The sequence below is a fragment of the Synchiropus splendidus genome, chromosome 1, assembly GCF_027744825.2.
Source record: "Synchiropus splendidus isolate RoL2022-P1 chromosome 1, RoL_Sspl_1.0, whole genome shotgun sequence".
In the NCBI taxonomy this organism is placed as follows: domain Eukaryota; kingdom Metazoa; phylum Chordata; class Actinopteri; order Syngnathiformes; family Callionymidae; genus Synchiropus; species Synchiropus splendidus.
This window is the reverse complement of record NC_071334.1, coordinates 63037125-63061573: the sequence shown is the minus strand read 5'-3', so window position 1 is coordinate 63061573 and position 24449 is coordinate 63037125. Positions and strand designations below refer to the sequence as shown.

The 24449-nt window shown below is 43.0% G+C and overlaps 1 protein-coding gene across 7 annotated transcripts in view; it reads right to left on the bottom strand.

Annotated features, from left to right (window-relative positions):
• The window catches only part of agap1 (ArfGAP with GTPase domain, ankyrin repeat and PH domain 1), a 44756-nt gene that overhangs the window by 2333 nt on the left and 17974 nt on the right, over window positions 1-24449 (bottom strand). For 4 of the 7 annotated variants that reach the window (XM_053856873.1, XM_053856881.1, XM_053856857.1 and 1 more), the window contains 11 exons: window positions 23951-24085; window positions 20373-20500; window positions 19690-19887; window positions 19525-19617; window positions 14926-15030; window positions 12713-12881; window positions 12256-12399; window positions 10911-11072; window positions 6514-6668; window positions 6350-6440; window positions 6010-6232 (listed from right to left, as the gene is read on the bottom strand). In XM_053856873.1, the coding sequence (XP_053712848.1) occupies window positions 6010-6232; window positions 6350-6440; window positions 6514-6668; window positions 10911-11072; window positions 12256-12399; window positions 12713-12881; window positions 14926-15030; window positions 19525-19617; window positions 19690-19887; window positions 20373-20500; window positions 23951-24085 (1603 nt within the window). The other 3 variants (XM_053856902.1, XR_008413916.1, XM_053856891.1) reach the window with 3 other exon arrangements.

Here is a 24449-nt window from a genome sequence, read left to right as displayed (position 1 = left end):
GTTGATTCTTATGAAAAAAAAATCTGAATTCAAGCTCACTGTGTCCCAATAAAGCCTCGATTCCAAGACTTGACAGAGACAAAAAGTCAACGCTGCCCAAAGGTTTAGTGTTTACGTTTCCCTGATTTCATGGACTGGCAAACGGCAAGACGGAATCAAATGCACGTCTGTGGCGCTTGACTGGAGAGGGAGGAGGTGACGGTCGGTGTGGGAACCTGAAGAATGTCATTAACTCTCTTCCTGGAGGTGCAAGTGTGTGTTTGGGGGCGTGGTCAGAGGTAGCTAGCATCACGGAATGTCCATGAAGTGTTCCTTCCTGCCAAGAGAGTGTGAGTGAGAGAGAGTGCAATGACCAGGCGAGAGACTACGGCCCACGGAGCCTGGACAAAGAAGGGAGGAGTGTGTGCGCGCTTGTATGTGTGTGTGTGCTCAGCAGGACACCGGCCTCCTGTCCGCCACTGAAGGAAATGTGAAGGCGCAGGAGACGCATGACTTCATTTACCACAGCGGTTGCTAGGTGCCCAAACACATATACTAGTGTGTGTGTGTGTGTGTGTGTGTGTGTGTGTGTGTGTGTGTGTGTGGATCAAGATCTCTAGATCAAACACTGTGGCATACATTGTGTGAATGTAGTTTCACCTGCTCCTTTATTATTTTTATTTAACTAATGATATTTAACAATTTTTTTTCACTATTGACTTTTATTCATTTTATGATAGTGGTTTTCCAAGAGTGTTGGTCAGGATGTTGCACGTGTGTGTACGTCTGAAACGTTTCTAAGCTGTGCCATATTTTAAAGACAGGATCCATAGTATTAGCAGTGGTGGAGACAAAAGTCTATTTGTGAATTTCTCCATGTTGAGTGTCTATATATGTGTGGGTATATGAGTAACAGACAGAGAGAGAGAAAGGTGTGTGAGTGTGTGTGTGTGTGTGTATAAACAGTGACTCTCTGTCATCTCGATCTAACGAGTCTTGAAAACACAAGTCTGGACACTAGAGAAGCTAATTGCACTAATTAACCACACAGTTTGAGTGTGCGCGCCTGTGTGTTTGTGTGTCAAGATGTGTTAACATGCGCACACAATCATATTTATGTGCTAATGTGTGCGAGTGTCTTTTCACATCCCATTAGACAGAACACTGTTCCCCTGCACTGATGCATGCTGGGTAGATAATTAAACACGAGTCTGACACACAGTCACACACAGGCCCAGAGGCTGAAGGTGTGTGTCTCTGTATATGTTTTATTCAATTGAAAATAATAAGTGAAAGATGCAAAGTTGCGTATCATAATTTTATAGCTCATTGTCCTCCATTAAGGACACAACACACAAGCTGCGAACATGCGAACCAAACAAGGGACTCAGTTCCTGTTATCTGACTGTTGAATAACAAACCCTCAAAATCACAAAACACGGCCAGCAACGGGTTATTATGTACCGCAGACGACAAAATGTTGTTGATGGATTCCACAATGGCATCTCAGTTCAATAAACCAAACATTTCAGAGGAAAAAGAAGCTTCTGCATTTTGAGTTCACCGTGTGCAAATGTGTAAGTTTGTCACTCAAAGACGATCCGGAGCTCCATGCCTGACTGATGGCTGCACACCACAGTGTGTTGTACACATACACGTGGCTATGAAATATTGAGTGACATAAAGGGGGCGGAGCTAAACAGCATCGCCTGGTCTAATTAGCCTTCTCATTAAAGGATTAATAGCTACGGAGCAACAGCAGCTCGCGGTCTTGCTGAGACCGCGATACTATCACACGGTGGCGCTGCAATGAGGTGAGACACCAAAAATACCTCCTCTCTCCTCTCACTCTAAACCTGAGACTTTTTTTTTTTAAACACAGAAACCAGAGTCTGAAATCAATTAGCCTTTGCAGAGTGGGTCATTAGCCGCCCTCGGATGGACACGGGTAATTATAGCGGGGGAAAGGCGAAGGTAGAGGGGATGTAAATTAGAATGGGATGAGTGCGAGTGGGACGAAGGAGAGATTGTGGAACGCTCCAGCGACGGCAGGAGAAGAAGAAAATGACCCACAATCTTTTACAAGCAGTAGAAGCATTGAAATAGTTAATTAACCGTTGTCACGGCAACGCGATGAAGAGGTCACATCCTGATCAGGAAAACAGAGATATGACTTCAGGGAACACGAATTAAGACTCTGCTTTAACCACTGGGGTGGTCTCTACAGAGGGTCTGCAGGGGCCAGTGGAGGACCCTGAAGTTCTAAGGAGGCAGGAGATTAAACCACCATTACTTAATCAAATATTAGGATGGAAGAACACTAAATTTCTATTTCAAAATATGCAGCAGATAGAAGCAGAAATCCTATTCTCCAGAGTGCAGTCAAAAATATTTTAGACTTTCAGATGTGATTGGAAGGAATAGAAAATGAGTGCGTGTATCTGTGAGTGTCCTTTTACAAGGTGAACAGTTGTTGAACGACAATATGATTTTTGCCTTCACACACTGTAAAAAAACTGAAAACAAATCTGTATTTTACCAAAACATGGGTTTACAATTCGTCATGGATTACAAAGCACCTTGACTTGGCAAAATGTTTTTTTATGACACAGCATATAAGATTTACAGACAGCTCCATCCATCATTTATAGATTAAATTTGCCATATTTATAATGCAACCGTAATGTGTTGGATTATTTGATTGCTGACTTTATTGGTCTAAGTTCATCAACCCAGCGTCTCAAACATGAACTGAATCCGTCTGAATTCATTAGTGCTCACGCACACACAGACACACAGACACACACAGACACACAGACACACACACACACACACACACACACACACACACACACACACACACACACAGACACACACACAGTGGCCCCTCCCCCACTTGCCAATTACCCGGAGGAGAGGGGGGAGGAGTCCGATTGCCGTTATTTATTTCCTCATTATTAAATAGAGAGAGGAAGTTGGGGGCAGAGGAGGAGGATACACACACTCAGACGGATTAAACCCACATTTATTTATTTATGTGCTTTTAGCATGATCGTCGTGACAATGATTGGCGCATGTCGTCCGTGAATTAGAGGTCTCATTAGTGAGCCGGGGGGACAGCAGCAAGCAGTCATGTATGAAAACTACGTCCATTAGCCCTAATTTAATAATAAAAAAAAAAAAGTCTTGATGAAGATGAGGGACCATTATAATCTACCGTCCGTCAGTCATCCTGATAAGTCACTCAATCATCCAGCAGAGAAGCTACAGTCAGCACAGTGCTACTCCACTAAGTGTGGAGTGACTCACTCACTCACACAAAAAAAATACACGCATACATACATATATATATATATATATATATATATATATATATACACATATACACACACACACACACACATACATTTTAAAAAATGTTTCAGTGTTTGAAACCACCTCCTCTGCCCCCTTTTCTGGATATTCCTGGTGAGCACATAAATGTCCTGTCCCCGTCTTGGTGATGATCACACGCCGTTATGAAGGAACACTCCTTGCTTTAGACCCTAGGGGGCAATTACTCTTCCCTCCTGAGGCCCCATTGGTTCCATCAATGTCGAGGGAAGGGAGGAGTTCATACCTGAACTATGGACTAAATTACTCATTTTAAACCTGTTAGCGAGCCCTTCTCCCATCATCCTCACTGTGCTTATGAGCGCTTTATGCTCACTTCGCTATTCAAAGACACATCATTGAATATAAACACCAAAAATCGACGAGTGATTCCTTACATACACAACAAGAATAATAATTTATGATGCTGTTCTTATGTCAAAAAATGTAACGTGTGTTTTAAATAATACTTGTGAGTTTATACATTAACGCATTGGACAGGTAGTAAGACTATATTTTGGTATATGTTTGATTTTTTGAGGTAGTCTGCAGTGATTCGGTTGCACAAGCACTGTCTGCATGAGTCAGTACATATCAAAAGGAGTCATAAGCAAGGAAAAACACCAAAAACAACATACATTTTTGTGAAAGAATTGATCTTAAAAATTTTTTTTTCTTTCTTGGATATTCAATACTACATGTATATTGATGAATGGTAAAATACTACAGGTCACTGTCTTTTGTATTTCTTTGACTTGGATTTTGGGGGATTACAAATCAAAAGTTAATTTAAAGAAGTTAGAGGTCACATGGGTGGACTGGAAAGGGGCAGATTAACATCCCTGTCACTAACTGTCCACTAAATGGCCAGGGTGTAAGGAGGCGTGGCCCAGGGCAGCAGCGCTAATGAGACACTCGACAGATAATTAAAGGGATGAGAAGACAGTGAGGGTGGCAACGGCGGGCAGTGTGCCCAAACTTAGCAGCCTCCTCTCGACCCTAGGGGGCGGCGTCAGCTGCAGTGTTGACACCAGTGATTGTGCCAGTGTAGGTGATGACAGTGACACTGCAGGCCACAGGGTAAATGGCAGCGTTTAGATGACGGGGGACAGTCTGACTAAGCTCCGCCCACATCCGCGGCAACGGTTTCCAGACTACTGAGTATCTGGCCAGTGACGGCACTGAACTCAGCTGGAGCATTTTCATATATTGTATGAACTGAAAAATCCTTTTTTTAGTCAGATTGACTATAAAATATCCTTGTATCTATGACTATATTTCATACTACATATGGCGTATTTAAACATTAGAATAAATCATGACAACCACATGGACAGGATTTAAAAAGGGCTCCTGGATTTTGGTTCAGATTTTTAAGATATCTATCCAAGTCATCATGAATATACATACTTTTTTTGAAGGAGCCCAACTCTACTTTTATGCCAATGTTGGAACACTTGCTCTGCACACAACATAAGTGAACAGCGAAAGGATAACGCTATTCATTAAATAAGTGAGAAAGAGATGCAGCTGAAGTACTGCTCCAAGCTCTCGCCAAAGCCATATGGATTTTGGAGGTGTTAAAGTGGGCTCAACATTCCTGACCAACCTGAACAGCAGAGATGATCAGCAACAAGACTGTCAATCCCATGGCCAGAAAGCTATTTTCTACTACATTTCCAATTTGCGTAATAAGAAACTTCACTTCACTAGGGTTCAAAATATCTTTCCAAAGCTCCTCAAATGAGAGGGAAAGTGCCCCACTAAGTATCCTTTCTTCTTTAACCTCATCTCATTGTTTCCTACTTTCACATGCATCCATCTTTTCACTTCCAAGCTTTCTTTTTCCCCTTGAACTCCCTCTTTCCATGTCTCTCCTGAAAAAGCGAAGGAGGCACGATGTGGACATTCACGGACTAGACCGGGGATGGAATGGGGAAAGGGAGGTGCGGCTGGAGGCCATATTTAACATCATCAGCATGATAATTAATGTGAGGATCATTAAATCAGCCGTTTGCTAAATGAAACCTCGCCGTCCATTAGTCACAGAGGAGACCACCGAGGGGAAGAGGGGCAGACCCCACCCTCCATACCTCTTCTGCACTGACTAAACATGAAAAGCAATCATGCCACATTCAATGAAATCATCCGCAATAACTTCTACCAATACAGCTTTACATCAAGACCAGTAGCAGTTTCCACGCTATCTGGTAAAATGTTCTATGATTCTATAGCTTATAAAATAGCACAGTAAGTACTAGTTTTCCTTTCTCCGTTTTTTTAAATGATGGTTAAAGAAATGTTGGGCCATTAAAAATATGTTTACTTTGTCAGTAAATTGAGTGAAGGTGTGTGTTTTCCTTACTAACCACTGTGTGGGAAGGACAGAGAGGGAAGAGAGACGTGGGTCCCGATGCTAGTTAACAGAGATTTGTTTTGATAGCCGTGCACTTCACCATGTGCAGGTTAGAGCTTGGGGGATCCATGAACATTCAAGTGCATTTTCCTTTGAATTTGCAATGGTGGCAAAAATATGTAGCAATGTTCTGCTCTCAATGAGTCAATTACTTAGTCTCGATAGATGCATGCAGTGACCAAGCATACCAGGATGCAAGTAGGACAAAAGCAAAGCTTATCAAATGTGCTCCTGAAGGCTACCTTGAGGCGTCTGGGCCGGGCTTGAGGCGTCCGTTGGTGTCAAACTCCCATACACTGTTGGCCAGCTCGTTTCCTATGGCTGTCATCACCCGGATGAGCTCTAACGGCCACTCGTCCAAGTCAAGTGATCGAACCCGGGACAGATGCGTTCCCAGATTGCGATGGATGCCTGAGCACTCGATACAGATGAGGGCACCCAGGTTCAGACTGGCCCAGTCTGGGTCTGAAGCATTACAGAAGGGAGATTGTTAATATTGCTAATGCACAGATTAAGTTCGTGCATTAGTGTGCATGTTTGTGTGCGTGTTTTTGTGTGAGTGCACAAGCTTTGGAAACTCACTTGGAGCATCACAGTCGGCACAGCGAGTGTTTCCACTGATATTTCTGATGGACTGAAGGGCCAGTGCTTCTGACTGGCTCGTCAGACGGGACTGAAACGCATGGGAGTGTCACAGAAGGGCATGACAGAGAGTAGACAAGGTTAAATGAAAGAATGTTACCAACCTTGTTCTTAGCAGACTCGCAGGACTGCAGACTGGCCAGAATCTGACTCTCAATGAGTTGGACCCAAGAGTCCCTCTCCTCGTATGATGTAGCCTCAAAGTTCCACACCTGGCCACTCAAGGAAACTATCGTGAATTCCAGGTTCTCTTCAGCCTCTGCAAAAAAAAAAAAAGGATCGACAGGGTTGTTAGAATCCATCGTTCCCATTCACGAGGGAAAAGGTTCCCCCATCACCTGGTATTTCCATTCATCTTATCTAACTGAAGGATTTGGGCGCTCAATGTTGAATAATTATAACCGTGGATTTGAGTAACTGCACCATTAGCAATATAGAAGAACACAGTGACAGAGAACTGCTTTTTCCACAGAATGGGATTTCTTGATAATCTGTGCCACTTAAATCCAGACATACATATGCAGTTGGAGATGCATTCACAGGGAACTTGGAGTGAACTAAACTGCACTACAAATTATAAAAACAAAATACAGGTTTAGTAAGAGCTGGATTTTACATTTGTATATTTGTTCACTTGCAAGTTTTTATGTACGAATCTTAATGAAAACAGAGCGGCGACTGGCTACAGCGGCGTTTTGGTAATTACTACGAACGCTCTCGGCTACTGTTGCATTGCTTGCGCAGAGCGCCGGCGAGGCAATTTGTGAACTCTGACACCGGCAACCTTTCCGCAGTAGATACACAACAAAACCAAACACAGAGCATTTACAGGAGGCGGGGAGGAGGTGCATAGGTGGCGGGCCGACCCAGGAGGCAGACGGGGGAGGGGACGTGGGGTGACAGCAGAGGTGGGCCTCAGGGAACTCAAATTATAAGGCTTAAATGTCAGCGCACACAGGATCGCTTGCCGACACGGATCATTACTTGCAATATTATTCTGGGCCTTTTACAACTTTAATAACCTGGAAAATATCGCAGACGACGGAGCGACTTCTGAAGAAAGAAAATTATACACTTTTTATTTGAGATGCCTAGAAACCGAATAGGTTTGAGGGAATGGAGTCAAAATAAAATAATACCTTCAAACCAATAAATCAAGGTATATGATTGGTCACCATGTTTCAGCATTAACATTTTAGCATCTAACACTGATATTTCTGCCAAAAGAAAAGCATTAAAATACACTCGGAAATGAAAATGATTCAACTGACTACTTCTCAATGAACAAGATGTCATTCAACAACATACAGTTTTAGGACTTCACTGAAGGAGAGATACAAACACCGACAGGACGGTGAGGCATGCCTCCCTGTAGTGGAGGAGGTGGAAGGGTGTTTGTTGATTAAACACGCACAGGTGAAGTGGGCTGGGCTTCAAGAGACCGGGTCACGTGATAGAGGAACAGACCGATGTGTCCACCGCACAAGTGAAACAAACACACGGAGAGCATCACGTAAGCACAAGGTTAGCCATTTACGCATCAGAGGGAGTTAAAACAGGACAGAATCGACAAGATTCTTTTCCAGTTTGAACACTGCCATCCTCCAATGCTGCAAATCGCTGCTTACTAGAGAATGATGACTCCAAAGACTCCAACCCTGCAGCATAGCAGGGATGTGGGGCGAGCCTCGTCTGACTGCCAGATGCCCACCATCGTAGTTTTTTACCTTCCGAGTTGTGCCGACTGTTGGCGTAAATGCTGCGCAGGCTAGCAACCCGATTTAGTTTCCACGCTTTACGCTTGGCTGCGACAATAGAAAGAAACAAAAACGGATGGGAAAACAAGAGAAAGTGGATCACAGGTCAACAAACGTCAGGTTGTTATAGATGGGCAGCTGCTGATCATCAGCAACATGAACAACAAAATTTTGATCTTTACGGCACAGAGAGCCACATGGGGGTACAAAACAACAGAGTTCTGTAAAATCAATCCAAGTTCGCAAATGTGTAGAAATATCACTTAAATGATGCAGCCTCATTTGTCATGGACTCAATTTCAACTGACAAATATTGCAACTACACAGTATTTATCTGATATCAACAGAAAGTCATCATTCTAATATCTCCAAAGGCAATACTGGTAAACTTACATTGGAATAGTAAACACAGCACTTAAAAAGTGTGATGGCAAAACTACAGCAAAAACTTGTTTTCTGATTATTTGTGGGAGGAAATCATGAGTTTACAGGAAATCCACAACACAGAAGGCATCTTAAAACGTGTTACATTGTTTTTGTGAATTGTTCATTAAATGAAGGAAAAGTCTGAGTCTATTCTGTGGAATCCTTGAAATGCCGTGCTCACCAGCGTAAATCTGGATCAAATCCTCAAACAGTGACATTCAAGTACTTCAGCAGAGCAGAAAAACACCGGGGTGGCGGTGAATGAATCAACCCTTGACCGCTGTAGTATTTTCCACCCGCGGGGGAGCAACAAGTGACTGACAAGCAGTCGCACATTTAAAAAACCATGAATGAGCCATTAAAGTAAAAGCCTTCACAATTACACATCTGAAATATCCTTCACTGCAAGAAAATATTGTGATGACACTAAATTGAAAAAACAAAAGGGAAAAAAACTGTTTGCGCCAACATATGTATGCATCTGAAAATGTATTTGATCGACAGAACAAATTCAGGTGTGTTCCATTCTTTCTCGGCGGGTGACTTTTGACCTCATAGACAAACATGAAAGCACTCTATTGAGTGCAGTCTTCACCCACGACACGGGTTTGATGGTTGACAAATCAAAAGTCTGAGCAGGAATGTCTGAGCGACCTGCAGAGGAGCAACTACAAACACCTGTGTGTGAGTGTGTGTGTTTGTGTGTGAGCACGCCAGGTGGACTTTCAAAGGTCTCAGGGGCAGGAAAGGAATCAAACCACAGCTCGTTAACGAGGAGTGGAGGACGATTTGATTGATCTGTGGGGGCAAGAAAGAGGTGCAGTCCCTTCCAGGTGTGATTAAAAGAACCATTGGGGTGAAGAGCCCACTTCAAGACTTCAAACATCTCTATTGCCGTCTGATTGGTTGCTCATTAATGAGCACTGTGGCATTGATGAGCCAGGGTGGGTGGGGCCTTCCCTGGCCAATAACTCTCTGATATTCAGCGGATTCGACATCATAGCAGGGATCACGGTTGGTTCCTATCATCTGGGTCTGTGCATTGATACGGTCTGTAAGTTCAATTCATGAACGTGGTTCATAACACACTGAATGATATGAATTTAAAAACTGCATCTTTGGGAATCCGAAAACATCCCAGGGCAGAGTTAAGATGCAATATGGTCGAGCATTTGGGATGTGTCCTCCTAGCGGTCAGAATAAGATTGATTTATTTTTAAGTAAACAATATAGGTAAATTTGCAAAACAACTTGCATATATTTGGGTTTAAAAGTGGTATGAGCACGTATATAAAGGACATCAAAGAATGGGACTACTACTCCTACTGTGGTTTCTATTACCTGGGTGAGGGCGAGACTACAGGAGGCGTGTACCCCTTATGAATTAGCACAAGCTTCACCGTGACACAATGATACTTCACTGGCTCGCCGGGCCTGACAGGCGGCGCAACGGCAGAGCGGCTACTCAGAGCTTAACAGCTAAATTGGGAGCCTGTTAGTGAATAATGGAAGTGACACAGTTGATAAAAGATTTTGCACATGTAGAATATTGATAACAGTTAAACCTTCTTGTGAGCTATGACACACTCAGGGCACACACACAGCGACCTCACGAGGTGCTACCTAGGTGCTCGGTGATAGAAAAAGTTTATCCTGAATGAAGTAGTAAGTAGTGACACGTGCAGTTGTGAATGAGAGCTATTTGATATAACGGACAACACAATCAAAAATAAAAAGACAGGAAAAAAAAAAAAAAAAAAAAAACGGAACAGCAGGATGCAGAAGAAAAGAGAAAGAAGCTGATAAAGAACAGAAGAACAGATAGCAACAGTATTAAAAAATAATTAAGAGAAAGCAATGGGCGGAATAGAAAAGAAGAGATGGAATAAAATTGACGATGACGCTGGCTAAAAAAAGTGAAGGAATGGTCGGAGGAAGGTAACATGAAAGGGGAGGGAGGTGTGAAAAGTAAAATGGAATGGACGATTCAAGATGAATTATATTAAGGAGATAAAAGGCGGAGCAGAAGTGTCAATCTGTCTCCATGAACTGCTCGCATCATCAGCTGCTTGATGAAAAACTGAAGCCACACATCTGCTTCACATCTGTTACCCCAGAAGAGTGTGTATGAAAGTGAGTGACAAAAAGGATGTTTTGGGTAGAAGACTTGACGATATGATATGCATTTTAAATACACACATTATTTTGGAATAACTCCCTTCAGGTAGTTCAGATGAAAGCATAATGAGGCATTATATATAAATGTAAATATAAAATTAAAAAAAAAACATGAGGAGAGAATGGGTCCAGGACATTACCTTCAGCAGTACCAGAGAGTCCATCAGCACGAAAGTTGCTGGTGCTTTTCTTCCGTCTGTGCTTTTTTCGGTTGGCGTGTGGTGACGGTGGCGGTTCCATCTTTGGACTGATGGCACTCGAGAGACTGGGACTGGAGCAGATTGGGTCCCCCAAAACTAGGTCTAGAATGAGAGAGGAAGTGATTATGTATTTTGATAAACAGCGCACTATTCTTGTTTTGTGAACAACATAACTACGGTTGGCACTTTCCATTTAAATTGCATCTCTCTTTCTTGTCTCATCCCTCTCATCTCACTGCCATGTTCCGTCTATATTTCTGTCTGCAAAACCGAACTAAACTCATCTCCGATCATCATCATCATATGGTCTCAGACAGCTGCAGAGCGAGCGTTTCTCCGTTGACGCTCCACAAGCGCCGGTTGTGGCCTGGAGGAGACACATCACTTAGCCATCATTTAGTTTGAGCTGGAATGGAAAAATGTGAGAATGGATCATGGCTGACAGGACCATGTTCTGGGTGGGAATTCAGACTGTCTCAAGGAGCCGGGTAGAATGCCCCTCCTGTCCCTACCCCTTAGGTTGTTCACATTGGTGCTGCACAGACTCCTGCTGCTGAATGATCAATCGAAAATCAGTAAAATCAGTTATGGTGTCAACATTTATGATTTACAAACAGATATTTGATTAATTTAAAGCTGGGGAATCACAAAAAACAAAAGGCATCAATCACAGTCTCAAAAAAGTTAAAACCTTATCCTTCATCCAATTTCAATGATCACAAAGATGGGGTGTGTAAATAGTAAGCAGAAAAAATATATAATAAAGATATTTTACATTTCAAGTCCTGAAAAATATTTGACTATAAAACACAAAATCTAGAAATGATGTATGATCAAAAGAGATGTGTGTGACACAAACGTTTCACAGCTCTAAATGTTATATTAAGGAGCGCTCAAGGCTTAAACACAGACTCAGTCACTGTCAGGCAAAGTTATCATCACAACAACTACGCCAGGATCCGACAGCTGTCTATCTGTCACTGCACGTGAACTTGTGTGCGTCCACATGCATGATATAGACAGTTTTGAAACGTTTACGTTGCATTATATTTGTGTACAAAAGGTCCTGAGTTTCAGCATGTGAGAGTATTTTTGTATGTGAGGGATCAACAATAAATTAGGTGTTACGTGACCCCTCATATTTGAGTGTTGTTATTCTTGCTTTGTGTTTAGTTATTATCTTCCTTTGCATATATAAAGCCTCTTACATGATATTCGAAATGTCCTGTACTAGGAAATGGCACCCACCTGGGGTTTTTTTTTTCTAACATGAAAAGAGTATTACCGTTTGCAATAACAGTTGCGTCTGTCCACTGGTCAGCGCTGGAAACGGAATAAGATCGCTGATGCATCCCATCCACTCCGCGACTATTGAAGGACACTAGACTGACACCGCTGGTCACCTGAGATGCTGACGTGCTGTTCGACACTAAGCATGAAAAAAGAAATGACACATTAACCAAGGTACACAAGTATGTTTTTGAGTTCATTCTATGGCAGAAAAGTTATGAAGGACTCACCGAGTTTGAAGTCGAATTTTAACATCAAACACTAACAATTAAGCATAGAGTGTACACGTCACTATCAAGTAAATTTAGACACCATTACGCTGGTGTGTTTGGTAAAGGTTGGTCTTTATGCATCTCTACTGTGTTTTTACCGAAATCATCTCCCAAGGTGTTGTGTGTTACTCTCAGCAGTTTCCTCTGTCAGCATCAGTCACACCTGATGCCGTTTCTCACCTGAATTTTGTCCTAATTGCAGGTTGCTCATTTCTTTGGTCAGTCCGTTGGTTTTGGGACTCTGAGCAACTGCACAAGTGGATACTGCTCTTGGCGGCCTCTTCCCAGGGACCTTGACAGTAGTCCGAAGCAGATCGATCTCCTTACCATGGACGTTTTGCATGTAGTCCTGAGAGGGAAAGCACACAGTGCCTCAGAAACAAAATTTGTTGCATTGAAGAGAATCATGTGACATAACACCTGAATCCTGGATAACTATTGCCATCTTAAACAAATACAACAATGTCCACCTGAGTTTATATTCTGTTTGCCTTGAATAATACAGATAACTCATTTGCCAAGTAGGACCACAGACTATAATAACCCCTTTAAACACAGCTCATTGTGAGACCTTAATTGGAGGGTCTGTCATTGCGCCAACAGCTTGTGTCCCAAGTGTACTGTATCACTGATAAAAAAGATAAGCTCAAGAGCGCTCATGACAAATACTTGAATCACACACAGACAAACAAAGACAAAATAATCCTTAAAGAACCATTCAAGTGGTCAGACAGTGGTCCACAATTCCACCTGAATGGCTGTATCCACACACAGATACTCTTGCATAGAGCTCGCCCAGCAGGACGCCTCAAAGCTCAGGACAAAACAAGTGAATTAAATAAGTGCTAATGGTTTTTAAGAGGCTCTGCTCACTCTGGCCTGTGGATGGAATCCTGTGGGAATTCTAGGCGCTCTTGAAACTCAGGGAGAACTTAAACAAAGACTAATAAAGGCTGGCTGGAAAGCAGTCAAACATCTGTGACTATACCACCAAACCACCATAATTAAAAATGTACTGCAAGAGGATTAACTCTGCAGTTGGGCAAACCTTGTTTTGATGTCTTTGTTGCCATTTCTAATCAAGGACCAGAGGCAAACATTTATAAACCAAATGATAGTTGTTTTTTTCCTCCAATGAATTAGTTGTATTCTGATGAAATGGGGGAAAAAAGAGGTTGTGGAGTCCAATAACCAGGTTGTGTCTCTACATTTGTGAGGACCCTCATTAGTGCCTCTAAATCGCCGATTGATCGCAGTAGAAATCTAATTATGTCCTTAAATCCTCTCCAACACTTGAGCTCCAGTCGAGTGTTAGGATCACACACTTCCTCTCCAAGCCCACCGCCACCTCACACGCTGCTTGCTGCTCCCCACCCCTCCTGACTGCCTCCCACTGCTGCCGCTTGGCTGACAAAAGGCCAATTCAAAGCCAAGTACTCCGGACGGCATCTTAACAAGCCACTGGAGAATCCTCGAGCCCACAAACACACACAGTTGCACACACACCGTCACACCTCCGACAGATTGACCACAGTAATTGAGTCTCCATTTGCACCAAGAAGGGATTTTATCATCTTCTGCGATGGATGATGTGTGTATCGACAGCAGGTGGGGATGAGTCTGTGTTGATAACACTTTAAGTATGTGTGTGTGTGTGTGTGTGTGTGTGTGTGTGTGTGTGTGTGCGAAGAGTGTGTAACTGCATGAAGGCAAGATTGCTGACAACGGGGGAAACATGGATCCATAGAGAGCCAGTCAAAGATGGATCGAGCGCAGGAGTCACAGGGTAAAGGGGAAGAGAATGAAGCCAGGGAACATTAAACAAGAAGTGATGAGCACTGAAGTCAAGCCGCTTTTAATTTACACATAAGCTTTACATTGGTCTTGTGCCTCGTCTGACAGGTGATTGTGCTGGTTTATAATTTCCTTAGTTGGCGCCGTGAGGTTGATGTATGTGCATAAACATGAGTGTAGATTGTATGCAGTTTTTTCATCAGTGTCAAAACCTGTGCACATTTGTGTGGAAGTGCCTCAGTAGATGCACATTTTGCGCACAAGTGCACTAAGTCATTTGTGTCTATGTAGACTGTAAGTGTGCAGCATGTTAGTGCGCGTGTGGTCTTTCAGCTAATTAGCTTATTTAACATGTTTTCTCAGTACACACTTATTAATTAGCCTCGCTGATTGACTTTCATCAGATTATTGTCTGCAAACATGTAGATGGACGTGTGTGTGCGAGCGTGTATGTGTGGCTAGCTGCAGGGCGTTTGTGTGTTGAAGTGTTCATGATGAGTTTTAACCCTAATTTACTGCATCAGCTGCTCTAAGTGACGGACTTCTGTGTGTGGATGTCTGCATATAGACTGGGTTGCAAGGTTAGAAGTGTGTCTTACGTGCAGACTCGGGTGATAAGTCAGCAGTCCGTTGTCACACAGTGTCACATATTTCTTCTTCCACTCCTTGTTCAATGACTTTCCGCTTCGTTTTAGCAACATTCCCTGAAACAAACACACAGAATAAAACCTTTGATTTCAACTGACTAAAGTGAATGTACATTGGATTCATTTCCCCTACACAACAGTGCCCGCACGCGTATTTTGAGGAGTCTTAATGAGCCCTAAACAACACTCTCAGTCGCCCATGCACGTGGCAGGCGGAGGCCGGCAAGCTCCACCTACACTTCATCTGAGTCTCATTCATTAGGCGAGAGAGCAGGGAGGTCAGGGAGGAGGCGAAGGGGGATCAGAGTAGGTAGAGGGAGGGTGAAACTGTCCACTGATTAGCAATTACCGCAGCGCTGCCACGCGTGTCACTCCACTGGACCTCGACCACATTAACACGCCGACGCTGCGTTTAATAGAGTCCAGCAGAGAGAGGGAGGGGGTGACGGACAAAAGACCGCCGCTCTTGCTGCTCAGCTTTGATTAAAGCTCCAGCAGTGGTGGCGGTGGGTCGCAACAGCAGTGGGTCAGGGTTGACCCTCAGCGAGGCAGGAGACGATGAGAAATCTGCCATAATTGCCAATGACATCACAACAGGCAGCGAACGCAAGCATGTGAAGCTTATAATGATCGTGTCGCATATAACAATATTTATATTCCTGCAGACAAAAGCAACTTACTCGATTGGGCACAAATGTGTGGGTGAGAGCGCAACAGACTTGTCTGGGATCGTTTAATTGTCGCAACAGTCTTGTTTGAGCAAACATTTTCTTCAGTTTTCCAGAAGCAATTCACCAACATGGACCCTTTGGAAAAATGTAGTCACATATTGTGTGCTGAACAAACTAAGAAGAAATATGAATCCCAGTTTACACAAATAGTCCAATTTTTATTTTTTGTGTCACTAAAGGATAAAAAAATAAATACATAAAAACTCAAATGTAGTGTTATGAAACATTATTTATGACTTGGATTCAATGTTGCTATATAAGATATAATTTTTAAATCTGACTTTTGTTGATCAAACAGACAGCAAAAGCAAAACATCCTTTTCTTTTATCATTTCTTTATAAATAATTACATGACAGTAGGTTTAATTCATACTCATCTCTCATTAAGATTTCTCTACAGTGGTGTCACAGATGAAGAAGAGGATTTTTAAATATATAAAATATAAAAACAATCTTTCAGACTGATGGTTTTTCGTCTCAGACAGAGGAAGACATCCGTCAGCACTAGACGACGCTAATTGAACATGGAAGCTTCAGATCGGTGATACGCTTCATCTTCTTACTCTGCCGGCTCTGTGACACACACGCAAGCACGCACACATATGTGGCCGTGAAGTAGGGGGCATGACAGCTCACAAGGTCCCCACTCAGGGAAACAAATGTCCCAGATAAATACTGAGATTTACTTCTCCGCCTTGGTGAATGAAGTATTGAGGGGGAGTGATTCAGAAAAGGTCGCGAGCCGACGGCAGCGAGCCGATCCAGTCATTCGTTAGACGTCCAAAAATCAACCTGAGGCGTTAAACACGGTTAAGATGATCTCCAGGAAAAAAGGAACGCTTAAACTTTGGGCCGACTGAAATGGGAAATAAGTGGCAACAACCTGCAGCGAGGCACTATAGGGGTCAACAATCATAAAATCAGAAAGTCTCTTTGGTTGATATGAGAAATATATTGTGTCTGAAGTACGACGCTTCACAGATGTATTGTCATTGGAAAGTGTTGTCATGTTGACGTATTGTCACCATCATGTTACCAACCGTGGAATGGCTGCAGAGGCAAAGAAAAGGTCAGCTGCTTAAGGAAAGGAGATGAGGTCATTTTTTAGGAGTCGCAGTGACTGCTGAGCGTACCTACAGGCTTGTGACTAAAGATCACATCACAGTGGAACAAAGAATTAATGAACTTAAACTTCTTTATGTCACGTTGTTATGAAAAATGTCCCCCAATTTCAAAGAAGACGTTTGATAAGAGAGCATTCCATCCTGCTGCCATTCACTGATACGCACTAATCTCACAGCTAATCTCTCCATCACATACTATTCTCCCGAGATAATAGACTCACTCTCTAGTCCGTAGGCGACTGACAGCGGATTCAGGAGAAGATATGTTCTATCTCAAGACGAGAAGGACCTGAGAGGCAGGAGAACTTTTGTTCTCCCATATCCACAGAGAGGGAGCACCTAAATTAGAGGTGTCACTTGCCCCTTTTGTCAGGAGGGCTGAGGCAGCCATTATCGTACTGATCATCAGAGGTCATCCATCTTCTTGTCAGACTGGTGAGCTGCAGGTAAACATGAGCTTGACTGGATCAGAATGGGTCAATGTCCAGTATCTGAAGTTGATAAGTAACAACCCAAAGCATCCTCTTTGGCCAATGGGTCTGTCACATGTCCCCTCATTGGCACTTTCAGACATGGAAACTTGAACATGGTGGGCGAAAAGGTAGAGTTTTTCTAAAATGGATGATTGTACTACCAACACTGCAAGTAAAGTTTAAAAACCAAAAAGGTGGAATTCCTTTTTATCAAAATAAAATGGTACAAACTTTTCAAGACAATTTTGAAAGTCACATTGGGTTCGTGGTAGTAAAACAATTAGAGAACTCGCAGTGACGAGTTTGATGACACGGAGATGTGAAGGACGGGGAGACGAACACAACATAAAATAAAAAGAAGTCGTTCTGGTTAATTAATTAGAAAATCAATTAACTCAATATCACTGCTGTGGTCTGTACTCGCCATTGTTGAATATGAGAGAACCCCAGCACGTGCACATATGGACACGCACCATCAACAAACCATCATACATATTCTGATAGGGCTGGATGGAAAACACACGCGTTCCCCGCGTTGAGAAAGACACTGACCCCAGTCAGTGGAGAGCACCGTGATCAGGTCTAATAAGTGCATTGAGAAAACATGATTGAAGCCTGTGATTTCGTTATTACAAAAATAAAACCCAGAAAATCTAATTTGCAAAGGTGTGTGCGCGTGTGTGTGTCAGAATTGTCATCCAGCTGAAAGCTTTCCTGAGGAGAAGATGGTGTTGAAGTCAGGAGGGGGCAGAGCTGGGTGCCCTCGTTAAGGCCTTGATAGCGGGTATTTAATTTGGGCCGTCTTAATTAGGAGCGCATTAATTTCATTAAAATCTTTGGCGGCTAAATGAAGCGGATTATGAGACATCTTTTATTGCCAAGCGTGAAATTACGGCCCGCCCGCAGCCAGCGGCGCCCACCATAATCAATTACAGCGTAAATAACATTCCAGTCAAGTAGCAAGGGAGAGGGGGGAGGGGCGGGCTTGACGTGACCGGCTGGCCCCGCCCACTCATCTGCATACAACTGCATCCTCCACACTTGTCAAGTCAGAATGTGTTGATGCTTAATGTCAATTTTCAGTGACGGTCAGATTGTGACGTTGAAGACTTTGGGTCTGACTGAGTGACATCAAGAGCAGATGAAGATGACGGGCTCTTCCAACACAGTGTGAGAAGAAGCCTGCTCTTTAAGTTCGCTGACACTTCACTGTGATTCATACTTACATTTCTCTACACGGTTCAAATGAGTCTCTTCTCGCTCTTAATCATCATTTATATACTGTAATTAATTGCTTGCACCTCAGGTACATAGTGTGTCAACAAAGGTTTGGTAATATCCGAAGTCTCTGTGGTGCATTTGCGATCCCGGCAGCTCGGCAGACATGTCTGAGGAAATTAATCTGTTTCAAAGCTCCTCGTTAGCGGCTCGTCGGCTCTCTGCGGTGATTATCGAGTAATTAGCAGCGACGAGCAGATGTCGCTCTGTAAACAAAGCTGGACGCTTCCGATCTCAGCAGGAGTAACACGAAAAACTGCTGCTGCTGAATGTGAGAGCCGCCGTGGAAAAGCCCCATTTCCTGGTAAAGCTGGTACAAGTACTGAACTTACTTAAAAACACCTTATTAAAACCAACGTAGCCTTGGAAATACTCTCAAAATAATCCCCAAACAACAGAAAAAATAAACAAACAAACGTGCTTTCTTTGCTCACCTTCACCATCAAAACACTGTTTGCTGTATTTTTCAGTTTTAGGATTGTGAAAGAAAAAAAACACGAAATGTAATATGAATGGTTAGTGAATTATTAGCTTTTCATGAAAAAAACTTTCACAGGCACTTTCTGATTTGTGAGGGTCATATGATACGATCGCAGAATCCAAATTAATTGGTGTCTGCAGCGGAGCAGAGCTGCAGCGGGGGTCTTCCTCTTTGCATGTCTTCGTTTGTTTCAGTCTGTGATAACACAAAGTTGAACCACTGACATGAGAGAGGAGCGCCATGGCAAGTGCTTGCTAATTGCCTTATTTGCCAAGAGATGAGCTAGATTCCTTCAAATTACAGTCGGCTCAGGTGGTCTGCTCGCTGTCCTGCCCACTTCCCCTCTTCCAGACTAGAGTGCAGCTAAGGAGGTGGAGTCTAAGTGGAAGAGTCTAATTGATCTTAAGTATGTGATTTGACAATTCAGGTGGGGATTGGGGATGAGGGGGGGCTGAAAGTGTCACCTGTTTGATGGGGATAGCTCGTCCACTGCCAATACTGTCCGCTCGAGAATCCAGGCTCTTCTTGTCCTTCTCCGTCTCACTGGCTTTTCTAGACTGTGGTCCACAAATCAATTAATGACACACCAAAAATGATACTGGTGGGAACTGGAGCACAGAACTACTTACAGTGAAGAGGTTGGAGCGGCGTTTTGACTGCTTTCGGACTGGGGTCGGAGTGTTGGTGGTCTGGGGGACATCAATGCGGAGCTCTTTTTGGCTAGTGGAAGGTGTGGACGGCACAGATGATGAGTAGTCACTCAGACTCCCTCCGCCGCCGCCACCAACTACAACTCCGCTGCCCACTCCGCCTCCTCCATTACTTGTCTACAAAAAAAAAGTAAAACCACATCAGTAAATACTGAACAAATCTGGTGCACTTCTGTCCAAAATAAGACGGCAATGTCTTGTGGCAATTTTCATCAGATTATATTTCTATAACGGTGCACGTATGACAGGCACAACAAGGGGTATCTGCTAGTGTGACTGGTGCTCCAGATATGAGCAGGTTTTAAAGCAAATGGAGAACTCATCTTCGTCAGTGTTACACAGGCGCTGTAGCATGATGTTATCCGCAGAATCTATCTCACGACTGCACAAAGATTATTTGAAGTGTGGGGGGGGAGGCTGAGCGATGCCTGTTTAATGGGAAATCAATGGAGGACACTGGATTGCAGAACTTAACGACCTGCAGGTCGTTAACACTGGCCAAAGCAAACATCAACTGTGTCCACTTGTTTATCAACCAGAGCGATACAGGAAAGTTAGAATACACAAGACTTTATGGTCAACGACGAGCAAGTGTCACTGACCTGGTTGATGTGGACGGCTGACACCTGGGTGGAAGAGACGGATGAGTGACTGGGAGAGTTGGGCAGTGACTTGCAGGGGCCAATGGATAACTGCTGCTTCTTCCTGGATGCCACAATCTTCTGAGCAACTGATTCAGGGACACAAACATGCAAATTATTTACAAATATATAAGGTACACGCGTAAGTGATTTACAGATTCGTCACCGATGATGTTGATCAATATTTCAGATAATTATGTCTGACTATGGTGGAGGGGGTCTCTCAGACCTTTACAGCTTATAAACACCTACATCCTTCCCGACAGTAAACTAATGGGAGAATAATGACTGTCGTGTGTATGCGTGTGTGTGTGTGTGTGTGAGAGAGAGACAGAGGGAGAGAAAGAAAAGGAGCTGAAGAGATGGATGACTAAAAGACTATGGGCGGCTGAGCTCAGCATCATTAGCATATCGAAGTTTTACAAGAATTTGATAATATTCTGTGAGAGTTCATATTTTCAGATGACTTATATTAAGGTCATAGATACACACCACATGTCACCCTGTATCTGAATACCGACGAGTAAGCGTAAAAAGGCTTCCACAATGATGATGGGTTCAGACCCAAAAGTGTCGATGAAGCTTCCAGTGTAACTCCTGTGTCAGAAGTCAAACTCAGGAATGAAGAATTGGTTCCATCAGAACCGCCATCACATGAGTTTAACCATTTAGTCAGGGGTGGGCAATTACATCTCCACAGGGGCCACATTATCCACTGTGGCTGTCAAGCCCAAAGACAGGTGGAAAGCAGACAAAGAGTCTCACATTTAACAAAAATTCTGCTCCTTAAATGATCCACAGCAAAGAAGAGCTTAAGTAAATATCTTGGGAAATATAATAAAACTTGAATAGAAGATATAAAGGCACAATTTTACAGGGCATATTTTCAATATTGTTAATGGCTTCTCAGTATCTACCCATGTTGCAGTTTTGCGTGCTAATCCCGCTGTGGTACTCGTGATCAGAGACGATCCTGCTGATTTGACCCGTCTTATTTACAGGAGGGTCAAATCCTGAACTGCTCCCCATCAAAACAGCTCGTCAGGCTTCCTTCGGTCCGGCACCTCCATGTGCAGCGGGAAGAAAACATCACAGGAGGGGGACAAGGCAGATGTGTCACATGTCTCAGTGGGTGATCAGACACACACCGTGGTGGGCTTGCTGTGGCGCTCTCGATGTGGTCACTCACAGTAAGCGGGATTTATCATCTAGTAAAGCGACCTGGTTTCATGGTCTGACAGATAAGGCCATTGTTTTAATTGAACTCATTAAAGCTGCCAGTCGCAATAATGAGGGGAGAGTCGTAAACATTTTCCTCCAAGTGCCACAACGGCGAGAATCATGACGCAATTAATGGATGCTACCGGATCATTTGACATGAAATGCCCAACTCTGATGACAACAACAGATTCAACTTTTGCACCACCAACAGGACATTCTTCTTTAAAGCCACAAGAACTTCCTGACCATATGTGTTGGTTCCCGTGGTGAAGAAATGAGCCTGGGAAATGATCAGATTTAGTCAAATGTAGGATAGAAAATTTGAAATAAAGGGTCACTCAAGTGTTTTTCTATTGTTATTTCGTCGGCTGTAACACACCTATGTGTCTTCCGTCTTTGTCCAGTGACTTTTATAAAGAGTGCAGAGTCAGCGTCCCCAATCCGTCCTAGCCTCCCACCCCGCCTCTTTATGTCCAGGACGGCTCATAAATCTGTCGGAGGCTTTTAGTTTCTATTACAAGTGAAGAAAGATGAGCGATTGATGTTTGAACTTAAATTAGCATTAAGTGAGCAAGTAAAATATTTAGAAGCGGCTAATCCAAACCCACCTCCACGCTTACACTGAAGAATGCCCTCAGCCCTGGTGATACCAGCAGAGATACCACAGGGAGCCCCTGTTAGCTCAACAAACCCAATACATAAGCTCAGCCACATGACGACAGCATTGACAGGAAGTCTTCTCCTAGTTATTTGATTTTGTAAAATTATTTTTGAGAACTTTGGATGAGAATTCTTACGGTGCAACTATCTCTATAAGAGATTTGTGGAAAACTTTGGAGATTCAAAATGTTAGCAGAGGTTTGCCTAGAGGAAGACATATTTACCATCTAACCACTAACACATTACAAGTAAAAGAGCAAAAATATTGAATGACAAATTCATAGTTTAGTTATTTAAATTAACAATGAATATCGAAATAAGAATTGCTTCTGTCAAGGCTTTTCATTTTTCGAGAGAAATATCAAATTATTTGAGCGTGGTTGAATCTTGCGTATGCATGCGTGTGCACCACAGTGTGAGTGTGTTTCACTGCGTGTGTGTGTGTGTGAAATAATGTCTAATTGTGCACATGTCTGTGTCATCAAGTGTGAATATTTGGGAGTGATTATTAATCTCATCTCAGCTCATTAGCGTTTGTTAGCAACACGGACTGCTGGCTCGTCGTGACATAGAAGAGGACGCGTGCGTGTGTGTGTGTATGTGTGTGAGCATGAAGAGAGTGAGAGAGTGCTGGAGGTTCATGTTGCTGTAATTAGGCTAATTAAATTAGTCTGCTGATGGACGAGGGAGCGCAGCAGTATCAACCCCCCCACACACACAGGTCACAACAGCTGACTGGACTTCACTTTCCATTAAAGTAGACGCGCACACACACATGCACACGCAGGAAAAACATCAAAAGCCAAACTGCAGTCGTTGAGCTGAAGCATCAACATTGAACCAATCTCATTTTCAACACGTTTCAGGCAGCAGAGCAAAGCACGCTCAAGTGAGGTTCATCTGACGACTTAATTGCAAATAATTTGCCATGTAATTAAAAAGATGATCATCCTTGATGAGCTAATGAAGCGTTCATTAATAACGGTTAATTACATCTGAAAGGTAAACATGTTTGAATAAAGTTGGAAGATTCAACCCGACAGAAATGAGAGCAGTAATTAAAGCCGCTCGTCTCTTCGCATCAACCCCAGTCTAGCTGACAGGAAGGAAGGAGCTCCGCCTCCTCAGGCCCAGACATCAGACATAAGGCCTTTCCGCGCTGTATGAAAAGCAGACGGCTGCAGCGCAGACAAAAGCTGTGGCCAAGAATTCTGTCTCACACCAATTTAAAGGGAATCCAGTGCATGTACACATCACACAAGATCTGTCACGCACAATGCCCGGCTTCCTTGGTAAATCAAGGCATTTATTTTGATGTTATTTGAGTGTAAAAACAACTAATTCAGTGGCACAAGACATTCTGGGTAAACTACGTTGTTAAGTAATTTGGCCTAAAAAAGGGCAGGCATTTTCTGCCATCTCTCTTTTCTGAGGTGAAATCCATCACTGTTGACAATTATTTAATCCAGAGTCTTCCACATTGACAATCACTCTTATAGAAAAATGCATTAAAAGAAGTTCCAATATTAGAATGTTCAGGGATTCCCAGCAGTTAGAGTGTGTGCCTTCATGAATTGTGTCCCTAATTAATGAGAGATAACGAGCAAAGAGTTAAGAATCATCTTCCCTGAAGAGAAAACGCGGCCGTGCCAACTCACCATCCTGGAAGACACGTTCCACGTTTAGCCCGTAGGTGGCGCATGTTTCATAGTAGGTGCAGCGTTTTAGGTCGTTGGAGAGTTTTCTGGCACGACCATCGTCAATGACCCGGGGGTTCTGCGAGCTGATGGCATCTGGAACAGAGACATTTTTTTTTAAAGTTTGTCGTGATTAAAAAAAAAACTTTCAAGCCGAATAATCAGAAAATTAATATAATAATAATCAGGTAATTATACGCTATTCTCCTTTCCAAAAGATAAATTCATCAGCGTTTGTCTTCAAATGCACAGCTTTTTTCATTTATGAACAATACAGTACATTCACCAAATAGCGAATTTGATCAGCGACATCTCATGCAGCAGTGAAGACATTTGCATATAATCGATAAAACTTTTTTTTTTTTTTATCTTAAGGCGGCCAGAGTTTCCGACAGGAAGAAACCCATTCGGCTCTCGGTTTATGAATCAATTCACTTTCAAGTTCATGGTTACAGTTTAG